This window comes from Suricata suricatta, chromosome 13 (genome assembly GCF_006229205.1).
Source record: "Suricata suricatta isolate VVHF042 chromosome 13, meerkat_22Aug2017_6uvM2_HiC, whole genome shotgun sequence".
Lineage (NCBI taxonomy): Eukaryota > Metazoa > Chordata > Mammalia > Carnivora > Herpestidae > Suricata > Suricata suricatta.
In genome coordinates, this window is record NC_043712.1 from 33823089 (window position 1) to 33844732 (window position 21644).

General features: G+C 46.9%; 1 protein-coding gene and 1 long non-coding RNA gene across 2 annotated transcripts in view; one reads left to right on the forward strand and one right to left on the reverse strand.

Moving 5' to 3' along the window:
* Positions 1 to 11: 11 nt before the first annotated feature.
* On the forward strand, positions 12 to 3070 carry LOC115276078. Its single transcript, XR_003901805.1, has 3 exons — positions 12 to 186; positions 1267 to 1393; positions 2865 to 3070. It is a non-coding gene; the product is annotated as an uncharacterized LOC115276078 (long non-coding RNA).
* Positions 3071 to 3426: 356 nt separating this feature from the next.
* FRMPD1 (FERM and PDZ domain containing 1) overlaps positions 3427 to 21644 on the reverse strand; it is an 89635-nt gene continuing 71417 nt past the window's right edge. Inside the window, exons 8-16 of the mRNA XM_029920265.1 lie at positions 18272 to 18397; positions 17078 to 17197; positions 15917 to 16053; positions 14526 to 14652; positions 14282 to 14377; positions 12387 to 12569; positions 11405 to 11552; positions 8839 to 9645; positions 3427 to 5925 (exon numbers count right to left, since the gene is read on the reverse strand). Coding sequence (XP_029776125.1) covers positions 3548 to 5925; positions 8839 to 9645; positions 11405 to 11552; positions 12387 to 12569; positions 14282 to 14377; positions 14526 to 14652; positions 15917 to 16053; positions 17078 to 17197; positions 18272 to 18397 — 4122 coding nt within the window. The 3' untranslated portion in view covers positions 3427 to 3547. The remainder of the gene's footprint in view (positions 5926 to 8838; positions 9646 to 11404; positions 11553 to 12386; positions 12570 to 14281; positions 14378 to 14525; positions 14653 to 15916; positions 16054 to 17077; positions 17198 to 18271; positions 18398 to 21644) is intronic.

Genomic DNA, 21644 nt, shown 5'->3' on the forward strand with positions numbered 1-21644 from the left:
GAGTTGTGGTTTTCAGCTTTGCAGCTTGATGTGCCGGAGCCAGTGGGAGGCTTTGCTTTCCACCCACGCTGGCAGTAGGGAGCTGTGCAGCGCACAGGTATTGCTGCGCCTGTCTGAGCCTGTTTCCTCGGCTGTGAGATGGGGATTACAATCCAGCCGCCTCCCGATTTCGCAGGGCTGCGTCAGGTAACCCAGGGCTCTGAGCACACAGCTGCCCTCACCACCACCTGGCTGTCTAGGCAGACAATAGAGATACCGGGGCTTGGGCCCTTAACAAGTGAGTCTAGCCTCTGGCCACTCTCCCTTCTCCATCTTCCCTTACAGATCCAGGGAGAAAGCGAGGCTCAGAGACCTGAAGAGACCTGTCCAAGCCTTGGCCTGATAAAACTAGCAGCCACTCTTTACTCGAACCTTTATTCCTGCTATAGAGACCCTAGCATGAATGAGCCTGAAATATCGCCTAGCTGGTCTCACTTCCCTCCCAACCCCTCACTCCCACCACGCAGTGGACATCTATTTGCCAGATGATTATGTGTCTCCCCTATTCCAAACCTAGTGGCTTCCCATTGTACTTGGATGTGAAGTCTAACCTTCCAGAGGCCTTCCCTGTCCGGCTCCTGGCCTCCCCTCTAAACTCATCCTATCACTCTTCCTGTGGCTTGCTGTGTTCCAATCACACCTGTCTTCTTGAAATGCTTCAAATATACCAAAGACCTTTGCAGATACTGTTCCCTTTCCTCTCACTTTTTCAATTGCTGGCTCCTTCCTGTCCTTTAGGCTTCAGTTTAAACCTTCCCCCTTCAGAGCGGCCTTTAATGATCACCCAGATAAAACTGGCTCATCCCATCTCTATCTTGGCACTCTTCTTTATATGACCTATCAGTCAGTAATCTTTCTTTTTTTTCCTGTGTCTTTCCTACCAATTATAAGTTCCCGAGGGAACATATATCATGTTGATGATTTAATTCCCAGTGCCACCGCACACTAAATATTTATTGACAGAATCACGAAATGAGTGATTTTTCTTTCTTAACACCTCCAAAACTTACCTTCCTGTCTACCAAATCTAGGACCTGATGGTAGCTACTTCTAATTAATGCTCCCTCCTACGGGAAGCCTTCCATGATTACCACTCTGTCCCCAATCACAAAATGACTTCTGTCCTTTGAGCTCTCATAGCACCTTATCTGTCCTCTTTGGTCACCCTGAGCAGACCGTGCCTTATATTTGTATGACTGCATCTTTACATGTAATCTTATCTCTTAGGCCAGGAGCTCTTGAAGACAGGATTCTTACCCAGTTATGTACATCACATCCATAATCCCACATCAGGCATCATCTGCAATGGGTGTAACAAATGTTTGTCTAAAGAAACGAATCAGCCAATATTATGGTGAGTGGGAAAAGGGAGGAGGAGTGTAAATGTGTGGTAGTTTCTTAGTCATTAGACAGTTGGCTCTTGCATTGCATCCTACTCTGCCTATTCATGTAGGGGGCTGTTCCAAACAGGACCAGCCCCCATTCCCACTCCTCATTTTAGCTTCTCAACAAACAGTGGGGATTTCCTGGAACTTCTGGGACTCCATACTCTTCATGGGAACTGCAGAATAAAATACTAACTCCATACAGTAGCAACCCAAGAATGTTCATGAATTTGAGGGGAGAGGAAGCAAAAACAGACATAAACATTTGAGTGCCGGTGCCAGAGGCTTCACAGTCTTCTTCCCGCCTTACATGATTATTTATCACAATATGCTGAATGTGTATTACCTAACAATCTAGTTTGGGGTGTTGTCCCTGTTGATAAGAAAATGTCTTCGAGGTATCTAAGTAAGGCATTTGGCACACTGTAGGCCCTCACTAAAAGAGACTTAGTAATATTTCCTTTTGTCAGTTGGGGAAACTGAGACCCAGAGCAGAGCCTATACCAACATTGCTGGGATTCCAGCTCTGGTTAAGTCGAAGTCCTGAGCCCCTTCCTTTAACTTGCAAACATACAGAGTATGTTCTGTAAAGAAGCTACGTAGCTCTTCAGAGATTTCTGCTGGTAAAAGTGTTCAAGTCCTGTTTAACATCATACAAGTTTTATTATTTTGGTGTCCTATTGTTCCTATTATTCGTGGCCACAAAATCACTTCAAATCTATGTTCAAGAGCCTTATGTAAATTTTATTCAAAATATTATGTGAAAGGAAACTAAAAAATCTTTTCCTGGCACAAGTACTGGTTAACTGGTTAGTTAATAAATAACTGGTAACAAGGAGTTAGAAGGATATCTTCTCTTTTCCCATAATATTGCTTTCCTCTGATTGCCAAGGGTTTGGGTACATCACACACTCATTCTGCCCCTCCTTTTTCTGGGTGAAGGAGAGGAATTAGGAGGCCAGTGCAGACGCACAACTGATTAGGAATACCAGAGGCACAAAGGGACGCCTTGAACGAGATCTAATAGCCCAAGGTGACTGTCTAAGCCAGCATTGGCCTAGACAGAGAAGCCAGGGGGAAAAGACATCCCAGGGGTATCTTGAGATCAATTTTTCTGGAATCTGAAAACAAAATGTAGGAAATGGTTTCACATGAGGAGGGGCATCCATAAAGTTTGAGGATTATAACTGAATTTTACTCAGTATTTACTAGATTGTTTATTAGATTTCTACCCTACAGAGCAGGAACTATTAGTATTTGGAGAAGAGAAAACCAAAGCAATGAGGGGTTAAGTAGCTTGTCCAACATCCCACTAAGATTAACTGGGATTAACTGGTTTACTTGGGATTAGTGAGAAAGGTACTAAATATATTTCTTTCCCCCTAATATTATTCTTAAAAAGGCAAATTGAATTCAGGGCTTTAATGTTTGCCTTTTCAGGTATTTACAAGAGAAAAAAGGCACAGCATTCGGTCAATTTGAGATAAAGCAGAGCACCTATGCCTGGATGTGGGTCACTATGCAACTAAGAACTTACTGCCACCTAGTGGCAACCTATACTTGTCATACCAGGCCTGCCAGTGCGGGTGCTGCAAATCAAACCTTGTGAAGGTAAAATTGGTCAATATCACGTGTATTGACTCCTATTTGTGAAGGTTATTGTCAAATCAGTGCGATACGAGAAATCAAGACCATTTCTCAGTGATCCCCACTTTCCTCCCTCATCCCAGTCATTCTGGGACAGTCTGTGAAGTCCTCTTGCTTCCATATCCCCAGGGTAAACTATTAGGGCACAGTTTACTGATGGCCTGCTACTTATCTGTATCCCCCTGAGGGTCTGTGAGCACCCTGACCAGGGGTGGGAACTTGTCTAATTCACCTTTCTATCCTAAGTACCTAGCATATGGCCTGACCCAGACAAGGTATCCAGTGAAATGTTTGTTGAATGAATATAAGTGAATGCTTTTGACCCAAATTTATCATCACTCTGTATGACTGAGGCCAGGATTAAGCAGCAGTTTATTTGAATACTCTAGTAAACATTTTGGAGGGGTGGTGGAGGAATGGAGGGGCTTCTCGGGGAAGTGCCCAGGACAAGTCAGGGGCCTGGGCAACCGGCCTGCTCACAGGGCGGTGGATGCCCTGAACTTCTGGGTCAAACAAAACACGGCAGCTGTGAGAGCCGTGCATTGACGGGCTAAGAGTTTCACACTTAAGTCGTGGTAGCCTCTCTCGCAGGTCAGCCTAGCAGCGTCTACGAACTGCTGGTAGGCGCACACCACGTCCCTCAGGTCCCCTGCAGCTTCCCTGTGCCGAGTGGAACAGCGGCTGCAGTCTGTGAACTGGAAGCACAGGCCGGCCAGCTGGACCAGGTGCTGGAAGGTGTCCCGCACGGCGCCCTGCATCTCTTGGGGGGACTGGTCCATTCTGATCACATGTTGACAGCTCGCCAGGAGCTTCTGGGAACCCATGCAGAGGCGGCTGCGGCTTTCTGAAAAATGCCAGGTGCACTTCTCTGGGGGATGTTTGTTCCCATTCCCCCAGGAAGCTTCTAAAATATCTTGTAATTCCAGTAAGCTCTCCGTGAGTTGGATGAAGCCTTCCGGGGGGCTGGCAGGGGCAGCCTTCAGCTGCCTCAGGGCCCTGGAGCAGTACTCTGGCCAGATGTGGCTGTTCCTCAACAGGGGCTCAGCACCACAGCTGTGGGCCCGGGCAGGCCTCCAGGGTAGGGCCAGCCGGCTTCCTGCAGAGGGTGGTGAGGTGAGGGGGGCAGTGGGGTATGTTTCCAAGTCCCTGTCTTCTTCCTCTGCCTCTGGCTGCAAGCCAGGGAAGCACGTGGCATAGGAGAACTGGCAGCTGCATTGCTCCATCCCAATCCTGGGGGCCATCGCCTCATTCACACCCACAAACCCCAAAGATGTGGCCATCCTGACACTGGCAGAAACTTTAGGATGGCTTTCTGGGGCAAAGCGCAGGAAAGACTTCTCAGCAGGAAGGCAGATGCTAGGGCTTTTGTCTTTGTTTTCTGACAGTGAACAACGGTTTGAAGCTTCTAAATGGGGCTCCTTTGGGGGACATGGTAGTGGCTTTGGCAGAGAAGGACCTGGATTAAAACAGATCCGCTGAGGAGTGTCCCTAGAGGCTGTGTCTTCCCCTATCACATGGTTAAGTGGCTCTGCCGTGACCCCCTCCAGAGGGACAGCTGATGGAATGGTCTGGTCCCCAAGTAAGAAATCAGGGTCTAAATCCAGCTCTTCCAATAGTTTTTGCTCTTGGGCCTGGCAGGCTTGGCCTGGGGTTTCTCTGCTTTGTCCTTTGGGGCCCGGGGGGGAATGTGGCAGGATCTGTTCAGTTCCTATCACAGGAGTCTCCAAGGAGATGGAGGCTACCGTTCCACCAGCCGGAGCACTGACACCAATAGTCTGTGGCACGGCATTTGACAGGTCACTCTTGGAGGCACTTGCATCTTTCCCAGATTCACCATGAAATAAATTGGTGCCATTTTTGTTTGTAACTTCTCCGTCATGTCCCAGAGATAGCTGTCCTTGTTCTTCTGGAGGGAGAGGAGCCATCTTCTCTCCTGGATTTATCCCACATTCACCACTCCCAGGACTGACTGGAGGAGACAACAAAGGCTCTGTGTATTTGGGGGCAGTTTCTTGTATAGGATTTGTAAACAAAGATCCCAGTCCTGTTTCCAGTTGGACCCCTCCCACCTCTAGTGTGTCTGCTTGAGAGACATCATGTGGCCCTGGCCTGACGGTCATGCAGACTCTGTCTGGGTTTGGGTCAGCACTGGAGAGGGAGGAGTGGCTGTCCCCAAGCTCTAGAGTGAGTTCTTTGGGAATACTGCCATCCGAGTGTTGAAGGGGAGACAAGGTATGGGAAGGCTCTGCCTGAGCAGCAGGTAGGCCAGATGAGCCTGGGTTGGAACAGTGAGGAGTGTTTGCTGGAGAACTGGCAACAGTGGCACTCAGGGGGGCAACGCCAGAACTATCTCTATGGTTGGGGTCAATCCGGAGACGAATGGCAGAAATAGAAGACACTCGAGAGTCGATGACTGACTTGGTTTCCATGGTCTCTGGCTCCATCTCCATGACCCGGGAGGCTGGGTTTTTGCTCTGGGTTTTCCTCAAGGGACCCAGCAGCCCCAGGGCCTTGGTCTCCAGGAGGCCAGGCTCACCTTGCATGTCCTGCAGAGAGGACACGGTCGGGGAGGGTGCCCCGAGGGCCAGATAGGGCTCCCTGTCATAGTAGCACACATCGTCCACACTCTCCAGGGAGGCTGATGGCACCAGGGGAAAGGAGACCTGACAAGTGTAGTCGGTCTGTAGGAAAGACCTTCTTTTTCTCAAAGTCTTGGCATACTTCTTCACCCCTCCTCTTCTGCTTGGTTCTCTTCCATCGGGCCCAGGATTTAGGCCGTCCTCAAGGATGCCAGCTCTAGACTTATGCTGCAGGCTTGTGACACTGGGTTCTGCAGCAGGCACAGCTCTGGGCCCTGAGAACCAAGAAAGGAAAGAGTACGTGAAAAGCAGAAAAATAAAGACTTATAGAGGTTGGGCCCAGGACTTAGGGTTGCCTGGGTTCAGATCCTGGCTGGACTGGGTAACCGTGGGCATATTAATCTTGATCTCCTCAAGAACAGAATAATAATTGCAGGAGACATTTTTTGGTTCTTTGTCACCCATGATGCATTTCATTGTCTTTGGGTCACAGTACCCCAACTTCCTTCCAGGGAACAAAATCTCCCCAGTGGTTACTGTCTGCTGGAACTCTTCATGGGTGTGCCCTAACCGCAAGCAGCCAAGGAGACAGATTTATGACCTAGAAAGTCAGACACAAATTTCCTAGAATCTCACAAGTGTATTAATTAAAAAAAAAAAATAATCATCAAAGTAGAGCCCATCCTTTGCAGCCACAGTATCCTGACAATGAAGAAATGATGAGAAGTCCTGTCATCTAGTCTCCGCGCCTGGTTACCACCTGTGTCTAAACCAGCTCCTCACCTTTGCTGGCAGTTCTTTAAGTGATCTGACATCCTTCCACCCCTCTCGCTTTGTGCTTATGTCAACCCAAGTCAGTCGGCGGCACGGTAGCTGTCAGCACTGCCCTGCTGCGCTGGCTGGATACACTGGTGTTTATCAGGCTCCCAGAACAGGGCCTGTGCTAACAGTGGTTCAGTGATGGGAGCCGCTGCCATGACCGTTGTTATCATCACTTACATGTGGAAGGATTTTGAGGGAACTTTCTCTTGACAAAAAGTGTCATGACTCAGTCTCAGGTATGAGGGGTTTTGTGCATACCAGGACGGACCTTTCTTTGTGTTGTGTGTGTGTGTGTGTGTGTGTATTGTTGTTGTTGTTGTTGTTTTGAGAGAGAGCACAAGCTGGGGAGGGGCCAAAAGAGGGGGACCTAGGATCCAAAATGGGCTCTGACAACAGTGAGCCCAATGTGGAGCTCAAACCCATGAACCATGATATCATGATCTGAGCCAAAGTCAGACACTTAACTGATTGACCCACCCAGGCACCCCCAGGATGGGCCCTTCTGAGCAGAGAAGCACTTTGTGATGAAGTCTAGGGAATCAGCCAGCAGGAATCAGGTACACAGCATAGTACTTGAGAATCAGAGGGCTCTTATTCTCAGACCAGTTGTTTCCAATATGGTTGCACCTTATTCAAAACCTTATCACCTCCAGGCTTCTCTTCAGGCCTCTTTAATCAGAATCCCAGAAGCAACAACCTAAGAAGCTATGGTATTTAAGCCAGGTCCCTTGGGTAATTATGATGCCCAACCATGTTTTAGAGCTGCTGCCCTTGGCCACCTACAGCCACTCACCAAGGGCGTTTCTGAGGCCTAAAAAGGGAGAGACTCCCAGAGTGAGTCAGAGACCAGACTAGAACCCAGGCTCAGGGGTCCCAGCTCTGGGCTCTCTCCCCAGCACCCCATTGGCTCCTTATGACAAAAGGGAATGTCCAGTATGGACTTTATTTTTCTGGCTAGATTCCTGTAAGGGAAGGCCTTGACTGATGGTCTCTGCTGTGCCTCCATCTTGAACCCTGCATAATGGCTGGCCCAGCTGGGCAAAGCTGGGGGCATGGATGGCAGTGGGCTGGGTTCTTTGGAGAACAGTGCAAATCTGCTCATAAGTTTCTCCTTTACAGGCACAGCCAGTTAATGAATTCAGGGTAGATGGTAGATAATTTATTCACTCATTTAGCAAAACTGCCAGGCACTACGTGTGGGGGACACAGGGGTAGGTGTGCAACATGCAGTCCCTATACTCTTAGGAGTTCTTGGTTTAATGAAGATGGGAAACCTCACAAAAGTCACATGAATAAATATACAATTACAGGCAGTGCTAAGTGCAGGCAGGAGGCACCCTGGGTGCTATGAAAACACATGAAAGGGATGGCAAGACCTGCCCCAGTCTTGGTGCGGTCTGGTTAATGTTTCTGGAGGAAGTGAGTTTCCAAGTGGGGCCTGATACATGGGTAGGCATTTGTCGCCAAAGATCAGGGTGAGGAATGTTTCAGGCGGAAGGAACAGCATGTGTAAAGGCCAGAGGTAGGAAAGAACTTGGTACTTAAAGAATGGTGAGGAGGTCTGCGTGGCTGGTATGCAGAAAGAGGCCACGTCACAGAGGACCTTGAGAGCCTCACAGGGGCTGCTGAGGAGCTGGCCTTTCTTCCACAAGCAACGGGAAGGCACTAGAGGGCAGGGAGCAGCAGGAAAGGGCTGAACCAGAAATAAAAGAGCTGCAGCTTCCCCAGCTCCTAGTGGCTCACCATCAGTGTCTGCGTGCTATTTTCCAATTTTTTCCCTCCAGTATATAGCGTGTGCAACTGTGTATGTATATGTGTGTGTGTCAGTGTCCTGTAAGGATCTCAAGTCAACTCAGGAAGTCACTCTATGTGGAAGGTCACCCCATGCTCTTAGCAGAGGGAAGGATGAGGAACCGGAAAGAAACATGACCAATAGATCCCCTGCCTTTTCTTACATCTGAGTCCCTTAAAGGGCCACCAACAGCCTATCAGGTTCTTCTTACTTCAAAGCCCCATTTGATAGAGAGTCATCATGATACAGCTCTTCCCTCTGCTGAGCACTCCTATCAAACCCTTTTCAATGTAAATTCTGTCCATCTCACAAGGCCCAGCACATTTGCCACGTCTTCTGGGAAGCCTTTCTTGATTCCCACTGTTGAATTGGTGCCTCCCATCTCTGCTCACCCACAGTTCCCTGAACCTCCCTTGTACCCCTGACTTGAAGTTATAACACTTACAATTTGGTCCCCTGGGCCCAGGGGGCCCTTCTCAAACAAGGATAAGGACCATGCCTCACGTTTGGTCCCTGCCCCTGCTGGACGTTCAGGAGCCGCCTGGAGTCTGCAGACCTGCTGGGGAGGGCTCACCTGAGAGGGCGTCTGGGGGTGTGAGCTTGTCAGCTGCATCATAGTATTCCTCATCTGAGCTGCCATCCTCAAAGGCCAGTGGCAGGTGTGGGGCCAGGACTTCCAGGGTGGAGCTGGGCTGGGCCTCGGTCCAGCCCTGCTGACCCCAGGCTGGCAGGCCTCCACCCTGCCGGGAGGCTGTGCTCTCTGAGCTGTCGCTCTGGTGGCTGGCCAGGGAGACGCTGGAGCACAGGCTGTAGTAGTCTGTCCGGCCACCCTCATACAGCGTGGGGTCCAGCCTGACTGCACTCAGTTCTGGTCCCCAGCTGAAAGGCTCAGGAGCGGGACTCTCAGAAAACTCAGCCTTCTGGCACGGAGGGTTGGCTCTCTGGGCCAGGTCCAGGAGACAGAGGAAGCCACTGGTTTCAATCCTGCTTCTCTCCTCTTGGCTGTTGGAATCAAGACCCTCTGGGAAGGCTGGTGAGCGTGAGTGGAAGAAGCTGGACCTGCTGGAGGAGCAAGTGTCCAAGTCATCCTCTTCTAGGGCATCCATGGATTCGCTAGAGCCACTGGTCCTGCAGCCTCGGCTCTCAGTGTTGGCGGAGTCGGATGCCTCGGACTCGGCACTGTCTGTCATGCTGCCGGCCCCGGAGGTGCTCGGGCCCCTCCTGGCCACCTCAGGCATGGGGCTATCCCCAGGAGGCTGCTCCTCCTTTATGAGCGGTCTGCAGGGGCCCAGCTTCAGCAGGTGTCTGTCAGAGAGAGACTCCAGCACGCAGTCCACTTCAGAGGACTCCTCGGAGTCGCTGCATGCCCTGGATTCATAGCCTGTAATGAGGGACGCCAGGGGTCATAGTCAGGGACTGGCAGAAGCTTATGTCCTCCTGCCTTACCCTGCCTGCCCTCCCCTGCTCCAGGGTGCCCGGCCCAGATCATGCTGTACTGGCTGACAGAGGACCCGTGGGCCTCCAGTTCTATGTTCTCCCCACACATCGGGGCTCCCTTCCCACAACTACCTGAACTGCATAATGGAGCCAGGATTACTTCTGAGGAGAGCTATGTGTTTATGGCAGCATGGAGGGTATGTGGCTGGATTTCACTTTGCTAAGTATCATCCCGGGTTGCTAAGCCCCTCATCAAATCCCAGCTCTGTCCTGTCTGGGCAGCAAAATCAGATGGGAAATCATATTTAAAAAAATAAAACATATCTTTGGCTTGATCCCTGATATAGAGTCAAATATCTAGGGAGTAAGGGCTGAGACTCTGTATTCTTAGCAACTTCATGTGGGATTCTGAGGTGGGTAGTCCAGCACCATTTTGAAGCCCGGCCTTGGGGACCCTTTGGTGCTATGGGGCTTTTAGGGCAGTGAAAACCCAGCTAGCTGCCGGAACTTGGGAAGGATTTGTGGCTGGAAGGATGGGGGCATTGAGCCAGGTCTCCAGCCTCTCTTCCACCATAAGCCTCCAGAATGATCTTTCTCAAAATTTCTCTCTGACCACATCACACTCTACTTAAACCCCCCAATGGCATCCTCTGCCTACACAGAAGAGCCTAAGCTCTCCCATGAGTGAAGGCCTCTCCCAGTGTGGCCCCACCCCTCCTCAGCAGCCTGGTCACCCCTGAAGGCTTCACATGTTCCAGCCACTATAGAGCGTCAACACATCATGACGCAGCACACGTGCGTGTACACACACAGTCACATCCCACCTGCCCCAGCAGTAGTCCCTCCTGCCACCAAACCTTCACAATTACTCCTACTCTGCATTGTCTACCTGATTAGACCCTAAGGTATCATCCCTTGCCCATAAACTGTGTTAAAACCAAAACAAGTACCCAAACTCATCACTTCCTAGTTATTTATTTTACTTCATCTTACTATCATCTGATCTCTCGAGATTATTTATGCCTATTTGATCCAAATGGAGGAAATGCTATATAATGTTATGCTACTGAGCATCTCTTCCCATCCCACATTTCAGTGACATCACATTGGTAGCCTGAAATTAGCCATAGTGGGAGTGTTTCAACATTTATCAGCAAAACAGTGGGAAAATGCTGTGTCAACAGTGCTGAAGCAAAAGCCTGATACAAAGTGGGAGCTGGCCTGGGAGACTGATCATCTCATCTAGCCTCCACTACCTCATTCCTTATATGATTTCGATTCCTTCTATCTCCAGGTTTCCCCTTTTCCTAAACATGTAAGGTTGAGAATTTCTATTATAATTCAAGAAAACGCAAAAGAGCACATAGACATAGAATAAAAAATGAGGTCATCTCTACTTTCTGAAGAAGTGAATGATCTCTTTTTTGCCAGCAAATAAAGACAAAATACAGTGGATTTTAGAGATGATTTTAGGAAATTCTACAGGGAATCGGAGACCTTCAATAACATACCTTGGCTTTTGGGGACTCCCAGCTACATAGAGAAAACTTCTCCATTTAGGAATTTAGAAAGATCAACTGTTCACCAGGAAATAAATGGAAAAATGGCTCCCTTCCACTTGGGTGGAAGTCTCAGCTCAACTCAATTCACCCCCTTCCGTGAAGGCTGTGAAAAGGGCCTGTCCTGACTGGAGCAAACCTCACCTTCTTCGGCAGATACCCGGTGCACCTGTTGTTTGTTTCCTGGCCAAAGGAAAATGGAGGTAACTGGGTCAACAAACAGCCTGTAGTACCCAGCAATCAGGCAGGCCAGGTCTTTTGCACTGTTGGATTCCAGCAGCAACGTCAGAACCTTTGAGGTAAAGAGAGTTCTTAAATAAAAGGCCAACGGACAGTCTGAAGATTGACAACAAGGCCATGTGGGCCAATGAGAGATGCCAAGTAAATCCAGCCATGGCCCACAGGCGGGCCTCCTGCTGTCTCATATTCTCACCTGCAAGACTTGGAACAAGCGTATGTGCACACATTATGCACAACCACACATGCGTGTACACACATACTCACATACACACAGTGGGTTCCTCCCATTGAATCTCTACAATGTCTCCTGCCTCTTCATCCCCTATTCCAGCCTCTCCATCCCAACAACCCCACCCCACCTTGACCATTCATACAGTGAAGCCCCTTCAAGACCTCACCTGGAAAATGAAAAGGAGAGCAAATGGAGAAGGAAGAAGAGGGTGATGAGAAAAATGAAGCACCACCCTTGAGCACATCAGAATTAAAGCAAAGGAAGGCAGGGAAATGTAGGACCTTCCAGAGAGGCTCAGGAAGTACCCCGCATCATTTGTTTATTTTAATTGCTGCCACTCAGAACTCTTGGGCAGCCATTCTGGTCCCATACATGTGATAAAATTATCTGGTGCTCTCATCTAAATTTCTGAACCAATCAGGAAAATATATAGTCCAAGCTCAGTTTACACACAAAAAAATATTTTAGGACCATCTCAAGAAACCACACCCTATTCATTATTTTCCTCTTGATGGTATAAGATGGACCACTCCTCCTCTCAAGCAAATGCAGGATATTAGACTTCATTAATATCTATGCTCTCATAAACTACCCTAGAATAATTTAGCCCCAGATTCCAGAAGTTGGGTTCAAAATTTCTTCCGCATGCATTACCTTCACATCCTGAAGATACACTTTGACCATGCTCACTTTCTCAGACTCTTCTGTCAGCTCTACACGGCTGATGTTTGCAAACTCTGCCAATGTGGACATGATGTTGAGTTTGCTACTGATAATTTGGCTAATCCCATACTTGGCTCCAACTAGAAGGGCGATGTAGGATTCTCTATCCTGTAACTGTATTAGGGTGAAAGAGGAATTAGTTTTCATTCACAAGCTAGTGAAAACATGTTGCACATGTAAGACATGAGACCCCTCTCTGCAAACTCCTTGATTTTTATTTCAGGTCCTCCCTCACTACCTCTTCCCTAGACTACCAAATTAGGTAACAGCCTAACCTGGGGCCCACTGACAAACTAAATTGAGTATAAGTATGTCTCCTACAAGACCCTTCACAAAGGAAAGCCAAACCATGGGGCTGTAACCTGTTCCACAAACACAACCTGTGCTTTCACACCTATGTGCCAGTATTTATGCTTCACCACAGTGAAATCCTGACCCCTCTGTAAAAGACTCCATCAAAACCTACTGCCTATGGAGAACATTTGTTTAATCTGTCTCCTCCAGTGGAGTAGTCCTTTTACTCCATGGTGTTCCCACCCCACAGCCTCTGCACAACTCTGATAGTGCTGAGCTGTGACTTCTTACCGTAATTATTTGTATTCAAGTGTTGCACTCATGTTAGGTTCCCTGGGAGTCCCTAGTGTCCAGCAAGCATCCTAAGCCAGTTCAATGTAGCTGGCTTCTTCTCCCATTACCAGTTCTTACCTTACGTAGGACAAGTAAAGGGAGACTGGGAACAGGAACTTGACAGCTGAGAGAGGACAGGATTGGCCCATGGGAAAGGTAGAAGTTTTCTTGTACCTTCAAGCCTTCCTTTCTGTGGATCTAGTCTCCTTTCCAACCTTTCTTCACCTACTTGTACAGACTCAACTATCTTTCCCTTCGCTTATCAGATGCTCTTCCTTTTTGTCAAAACACTGATTCCCTTTTTCCACCTACACTGTTAGGTCAGCAATCTGATTAATATACCTTATATATTATCATATATAGAGATTTATATGTGTGTATGTTATATATACATATATATTACACATGTGTGTATATATATAATGTATGTACATGTATGTATGCATGTATGTTATATTTGTATATAATACATATACACACATATATAAATCTCTAATTGGCAATTTGTGCTGGAAGGTTCTGGGGCTGCCTGAACAGTGCAGTGGGGAGAGCTCCTGTGAGCTGCAGCCCACCAGTCATGAACTGCTGAAAAGCACAGAGCTCTAGGCCCAGGCTCCAAAAAGAAAGCTGGGGGAGGAATGAGTAACAAAGGAGAGGGCTCTTTTGCTTCTCTTTTCCCTTCTTGGATCCACCCTCAGTTCTTCCCTTCTGAAAAATCAGGGCCGCAGTCTGGCAGTCGATCTAACATTCTCGTATTTCTTTCACTATTTCCAATTCTTCCTCTTCACCTTCATATACCCAAAATGCCAGCGTAAACTGCATCCATTTCCCTTCCCTCAGAATGCCTTTCCTCCCACCTGAAATTTGGCCAAATTCAACCTTCTTGCTTTTTCCTAATCTGTCCTTCTTCCATATTCAACCCAAAGCTGGCAGTGGTACCCTCTGTCTTCGAACTCCACGGCAATAGTCCTGTGCCTTTCTCCTGGCCTCACTTTGTCTGTTGGGTACTTTGTTTCATTGTTTGAGGGTGGAAATGATGATTTATTGAGTTCTGCCTCCCCCAGGTGGTGTCATATTTCACTTCCCAACTGAATACATGACAGGGTCTTCAGGAATTTTAGGCTAAAAGATACACTGATCTTTGGAGGACCTCTAGGATCTCTTATAAGAGTAGAGGTCTGCATTTCTGTCATACATACCATTAGAGTAGCATTAAAGATTTTTCCACCATATGTCTTGAGTTCCCCAAGGATCTGTAGATAATTTAAACGAAGTTGGGCAGCAGAAATAAGTTGCTTAAATAGAAGGGGGGAAAAAAGACTTAAATTAGAGTTATTCACTTGCCTAAAATCCACACAGTGTTGAAAATGCTTTCCCTGAGGTTTCAGAACAGACAGCTGGGGGCAGGGGAAGGTTTGGGATCGTCAGAAACCACAATGTTACCTTCTGTCGGGGTTCCAGCAAATTCTGGTTCCTCTTCATGTGGAAGCTAATGGCTTTCTTGATGTCTTTGCCTTTCATGTTTCGGAGTAAAGTTGGAGATATAAAGTTCTCTATTCCCCAGTCCTTCCTGGCATGAGATATCGGAGACACCATTTTTATAGTGCACTCGGCTCTAATGAAGAGCCTAATTACATTTGATTCAGGGACTTAAGTGTTCCCAGAACACGGCAGTGATAAGTCACTTTCTCAATAGAAGGTATACACATATATACATAAGTGTGTGTAAATATACATAAAATACATTTATAAGTTTATGTATTAAATATATATTTATTTGATTTATATAATTTTATAGTTTATGTACCTATAAATTTATGTGTTTATATTTACATATTTATAAACATATGTATTAAATATCATATATTTATATGATTTATATGATTTTTGTGGAAAGAGTGTATGTGTAATATATCATATATTTATATGATGATATATGATATATCTAAGGATATTTAATACACATACACTCTCACCACAAAAATCAGCCATTCAAGAACTAAGCCCAAATTATCTTTCTGGGAGCTTGTTACTTTTGGTGTGGAATGATATTCTGTTAATCAGAAGAGATCTCAATCTTTTTTTACTACCATATATATATGAGAAATAACGATCACACATGTAATGACACATTCTCACAATGCACCTGTGAATCCCTGAGGTGCTGCTTCAGAATGGTGCCAGCCTAACAGCCTCAAAATTCCCCAACAAACTGGATAAAAATACAGATCCTCAGACTCCTTCCCTACAGATTTGACCCAGTATTTCAGGAATAGGGCCGAGCGTCTGTTTTATGTTTTAAATATGATTCCCCATTTGATGTTGATGCCCAGACAGGACAGAGTTGAGATTTGGTGGGTAGCTTAGCACACCTGGGTGATGCTTCCCAGAGGAAAATGAAAATTTAGCCTATGGATCAGGACATGTTGGAATCTCAGGACTTGAAACTGCTCTAATAGGAATATAATGCAACACAACTGGGTCACACAAGATTGATTTCATGGCATTTAGGCCCTCAGGAGAGCTTTACACCAACGTTGTCAACTGATTTCCCAAGACACTCTCTCAGGAACTGGGAATCTACAAAGGGATCCTGTGTCATTTTATCTGCAGTTGGCTTCTGCCCCAGAGTGAGCAGCCAGATTCTGACATCTGGGGGAGCTGAGCTGGGTCAGAGACAGTGGAGAGGGAAATGGATGGAAAGACAACAGACAGATGGGCAGATTGGTGAGTATCAGCTTTCTGTGGCATCTAGCCATCCTGGCCAGGGGCCAGCGGTTAATAAATGCAACCCAGCTGCTGTTGACGAGGCATAGAAGTCACCTGCCACTCACTCTATGTACTTCAAAGAGATCTTCTGTGGCTGAGCGCATGCGTAGATCCGCTCCTGGATGTGCAGGGCCGCGAGCCGGAGCGCGGAGCTACATTTCATTTCTACAGCAAAGCGCTCCTGGAGCACATCGCTGCAGCTCTAGAAGAGATTACATCAGAGCAATTGAGAGACAAGAATACACAGATTGTGTTCCTAGTTCTTTCAGGCCAAAGGCTCTGAGACCTGGATCTGCCAATTCTTGGCTGTGTGACTTTGGTGCGTTGTCTTCCCCTTGCTAAATGAGGAGAGTCAAGTCTACCTTACACGCTTTCTGTGAGGTTTAAATTAGGTAACACATGAAAGCAGGCATAAGGACACAGCATTACACAAATATAAAGTAGTATTGGTATTATTTGCTGCCATCATTTCTGTAAGATTTGGGCAAGTTAATTCATCTAGTTTGAGTTACCTCATCAGTACAATGGTAATGCCTCTGAAATGATTCTTTTTTTTGTCAGCATAAAAATGACAGGATAGATCTAACCCAACCAGGCAAAGTAGGTGGAACACCAGGCTAAGGGTCAAGGAACCAATTATTGGCTCTGCCATCAAATGCATGACCCAGGCAAATCATGTGAGCTTCTCAAGACTCATTTTCATCATTTCTGAAATAAAGCTTTGAAGGGGAGCCTGGGTGGCTCAGTCAATTGAGTGTCCAACTTGATATCGGCTCAGGTCATGGGATCATCTCATGGTTCATGGGATCAAACCCTGTGTCAAGCTCTGTACTGACAGCACAGAGCCTTCTTGGGATCCTCTCTTTCCCCATGTCTCTCTGCCTCTCTCCCATGCACACTCTCTCTCCCTCTCAAAATAAATAAATAAACATTAAAAAAAAAACTAAAATAAGGCATTGAAGCACTAATGCCATTTGTGATAATAAAAACTGTAACTCTAAATAGTAGTAGACAATGTATCGTTCACATGGGGGACTAAGCCTAAATTTCATTAATATGTAGCAAATCTCCTAACTTAGCAACTATTCTGAGGGATAATCAAGCCTATTCTCCCTCATAAAGATAATCCCTACCAGGGAGCTGCCTCATTGCCTTAAGCTCATGTTCAAAATAACCCGATCTTTGAGAACAACCACTGTTATTTTAGGAAGGGCAGATGCAGTCACCTGCAGGTAGAGATATTCAAAGGCCACAGGGTCTTCTTTCAGGAGGTCCAGGGGGTCCTTGGGAACAAAACACACCCTGAAGAGGCAGCGGTAGTCATGTGACTCCTCCCTTTCTACCACCTGCAATGGGTAAGGGAGATACAGTTAATCTTCTAACCAACTTTGTTCTCACAGCTATTCCACAAAGTAACTTAAAAAAAAAAAGATAATGAAAGTCCCCAGAGATTTCAATTTTAGTGCTTCCCAAGACAGCCGCAGACCTTTGCTCTTGACTTTCCCATGGGTATAAAATGAAAAAGGCTCAAAAGAACAAAGTTTCCCACTGACTCCATCAAATTGTTCTCCTTTCCAAAAGAAAAGTCTACTTCCAGTCTCTTAGATGCCCCTTCAGAGACTATGTATATAGATATGCTACTATATATGTGTATTATTTTATTTTCCACAAATCATAGTGTAGTATACATTGTTACTATATTATGCACCTCACTTTTTTTTTCTACTTTAGCTATCTTGGGGATTTCATTTGAGTTTCTTTCTCAGTGCTGATGGAACAGACCTGTTAAAAAGTTGGTATAACAAATCACTGAAAGGCTGAAAGACTGACTGGTACAAACAGACTGTGCCCTGTCCATCCATCAGGGACCAGCTCAAGGGTAAATCTCAGAAAAAGGGCTCAGACCCAATAAGAAATGCTTCTCTGATTTTTCAAAGATCATCAGAGCTGGAAGCAAAAGATGGGGCTGTATTGGTTTCATTACCTTCATTACCTCTTTTTTAAGTTAATTTATTCATTTCAAGAGAGACAGAGAGAGTGAACAGGGGAGGGGCCAAGAGAGAGGGAGAGAGAGAATCCCAAGCAGGTTCTGCACGGTCAGTGTAGAGCCCAATGCGGTGCTCAAACTCCAAACCAGGAGATCATGACTGGAGCCAAAATCAAGAGTCAGATGCTTAACTGACTGAGCCACCCAGGTGCCCCAGTCACCTTATCTTTCTAAGTCACTGTCTCCACATCTGCAAAATGGGACCCCACATACCTCATATGCAAATCAGTCCTGACTCTTGCCCTGTATCCTCAGGCTGAGTGAGGGCATGCAAAGTGCATCATAACTGCTGATGTACTGAGCCCTATCCCAGAGGTTCTGGCTGCCGTGTCTGCTTGCCCAGCCCGGCTCTCCTCACAAGGAGCAGGGGTACCTGCTGGATAAGTTCCTCCTCGTGCAGCAGGTGCAGCCGTGAGATGTTGTACTGCTCCTCCAGGGCCAGTGCAAAGTACTCCATGCTTCGGATGGACAGCTTCTCCTTCACAGTGAGGATGATGTCCTGTCAGGCACAGAGAGGCATTAGGGTCACCCGAAGAGCAGGTTGGCCCTCGTGCGCAAGCACAGAGCAGGGAGGACCTCCTTGACCTTCTCTCTGTCGCTTGGTGCTGCTGAGGAGAAAAAGCCTCTGCTGGCTGCGTCCACTGCCAACTCAGGCAGCTGGATCTTCCCAGGCTACACAGGGGACTTCTCGTCACCCCTCGGGCCCTACACACAGCTCCCCTCTCTTCGGGGCTCCATCACACCCATACAGCCATCCTCTCTTATTTATTGGAAGGCTGAAGCCATGCTCTGGGGGCTTATGCATCTCTTCAAGGCCTCGGGGTTCACGGTCTTGCTAGAGTCTGCATCTTCAACTGCTAACCAGACAGAAAACCACCACCTACCCAACTCTGCAACTGGGAAATCACACTAACATTTCTGAACCTCAGTTTCTTCCTGCAAAATGGAGATTAAGGATGCCTCTGTCTCAGAGTGACTGGTAGGGTGGAATGTAACTACTGCTGTGCCTTTAGAGTCGCCATGCCACATTCCTCTCCTTCACTCGCTACAGTGGCCCTTTGTTGTCACCAGGTCTTTGCCACCACAGGGCATTCACACATGCTGTTCCCTCTGCCTGGCACAGTTTTCCCACTACCCTTCACAAGGCTGTTTCCCACTCTTTGGAGATGCCTTCTTTGGTCACTGAATCTAAATATGATTGACACTTCCACTCTCTGTCCCAGGGTCCTGCTGATTTCCCTCATCAACATTCAATATTTGCTTCAATAACAGCTACGGTCTTTAGTAAGAGACAGTATAATAATGTGAAGTGAATGGGTTCTAGATCCAGACCACCATCACTAGCTGGCTGTCTCTGGTTAAATTCCTTACTCTGTCTATGCCTGAGTGTTTTCATTTGTAAAATGGTAATAATATTAACCCTTATCTCATGGGGTTGTTGTGTGTGTTAATTTCCCACTCTAAGGCACTTAGAACAGTACCTATCAGACGACAAGTGTTCAAAACATGCTAGCCACTGCTATGTGCTTTCTTGTTTCCTGTCTCTCACCCACTAGATGGTAAGCTCCTTAGAATATGAACCTTGCCTCTCTCCTTCTCTACTAGATCTTCAAAGCCTGGCATTCAGTAACATTCAATAAACTTTTACTCAATGAATAAATAATCGCACACTCATTAGAGCTGTCCTGCCAAAAGCTCAGGTTTAGTAAGTGCCAAAACTTCTGGTACTACCTGCTGGTCTGAATCCTCTTTCTACTTGCTCCATCTCCTGCCAAACTCACCAGTGAGACTAAGTCCTGAATAATCCATCTGCTTCTGTAACTTGAAATTAATCTAATACATGCTTTGCACTGGCCTTGATAGAGAGCCCGTCTCTTGACTCTGTCCCTTTCTCCATCCTCCAGCCTCTACTGTGGCTTGAGCTCACATATTTCTCCACCTTGTAGAGTGGTATCCTAACAACCACCCTGCTATCCATCTGACCTCCACCTTGCATCTAGAGCACAGGTCGGCAAACCACAGCCCATAGGTCAAATCCAGCCCACAGCTTGGTTTTGTAATTAGAGTTATACGGGAACACAGCCATGTCTATTTGCTACAATGGCAGAGTTGAGGAACTGTGACAGAGACCCTACAGCCTGTAAAACCTAAAGTATTTACTGTCTGGCCTTTTATAGAAAAAGTTTGCTGACCGCTGATCTACAGGAAGTTGTCTAAACCTTGTGCTGTGTACTGATTATGCTCCTTTGCTCAAGAATATTCAGGGACACGCCCCCAACCCCCCATGGCCCCCTAGCCCAAATCCAAACTCTTCAGCTTAGTATTCAAAGCTCTCCAGTGTCAGGTGCCAATCAGCTTCCCTCACTTGCTCTTCTGCTGCCTCTTCCAACGCACTCTGCTCACAAGCCCTGTTCTCTAGTCCAAAGTTCTCAACTTTGGGTCTTTGTGGATGCCATTCCCCACGCCTAGGAGACTATCTTCACACATCACTCATGGCCTATTCCTGTAAAAAGTCTGTCCATCTTTCCAAGTCAGCCTCCCTGAAGGGTCTTCCTTGTCCTCTGGCTGGCAGGTCTCTCTGCCCCATGGCCTCACCACACCATTTTCAGGTCTCCCATCATGACCCTGAGCACTGCACCTGCCTCAGTTCACACTGAGTTATCCTCAGGTCTCCTCTCCTCCCCCTCAGTCCCACCCCACATCTCTGGGCTCCCTTTGGAGGAACACTCAGGAATTTGTTTCTGTATCCCTGACAGCTTCCCTGGCACACAAATGCTCACCGGGTCGAGTGACATATTATTTTTCTTGACTTAGAGAAAGAGGGTTTACTAATGTAAGAGCTTTGCTTCCCTTTGTAAGGGAGGAAGGAAGAAAAGTCAATCATGAACTGACAGTGAATTTTCCTTTTTGGGGGGGTCTTCCCTCACCCCTCTCTGTCATAAAGACTTAAAAGATTTGCTTTTAAATTTTGGTTACTACAGATAAAGTAAAATTAACTAGTATTATACCATCTAAATCCTTGCTCATTTCTCCAAATCTTCCTATCATCTTGGATCTAATTCCCTTGTGATGTGTACTTTTATTATAAATCATCTCAAAGTCTTTTTGGCCACCAAAGTGGGAATGATTAAATAAATCATTCTCTTCCATTCCAGTGCAGTTCTTTTTATGTTTATTTGTTTATTTTGAGAGAGAGAGGGAGCGTGGGAGGGGAGGGAGGGAGGGAGGGAGAGAGAGGGAGGGAGGGAGGGAGGGAGAGAGAGAGAGAGAATGAATCAGAATCCCAAGCAGGCTCTGTGTTGTCAGTGCAGAGCCCAGGGCAGGGTTCGAGCCCAAGAACCATAAGACCATGATCCAAGCTGAAATCAAGAGTTGGATGCTTAACCTACTGAGCCACCCATGTGCCCCATTCCAATGTTTTTTGGTCAAAGATGAGAGGAATAGAAACCTTGTCTAATTGATTTGCAAAATTTTGGTGCAGAATGGTAGCATGGCAAGCGCCAATGCAGGGTTCAGAAACAGACCAAGTTTGAATCCAGTTATGAGCTAACTGACCTTGACATTTGGGCGTCTCTTGGGCCTGTGTTATCATGTGCAAAATGGGGATAACCCTCATCACTTTACGTTACTGGAGACATTCAAAGAGACAGCAAAAGGAAGTTCCCAGGAAAGCAGATGTGTGGTAAACACTTAACAAATCCATTCTTCCCTCCTCTTCCTCCTCTAAGTGTGGGCTTCCCCGGTTC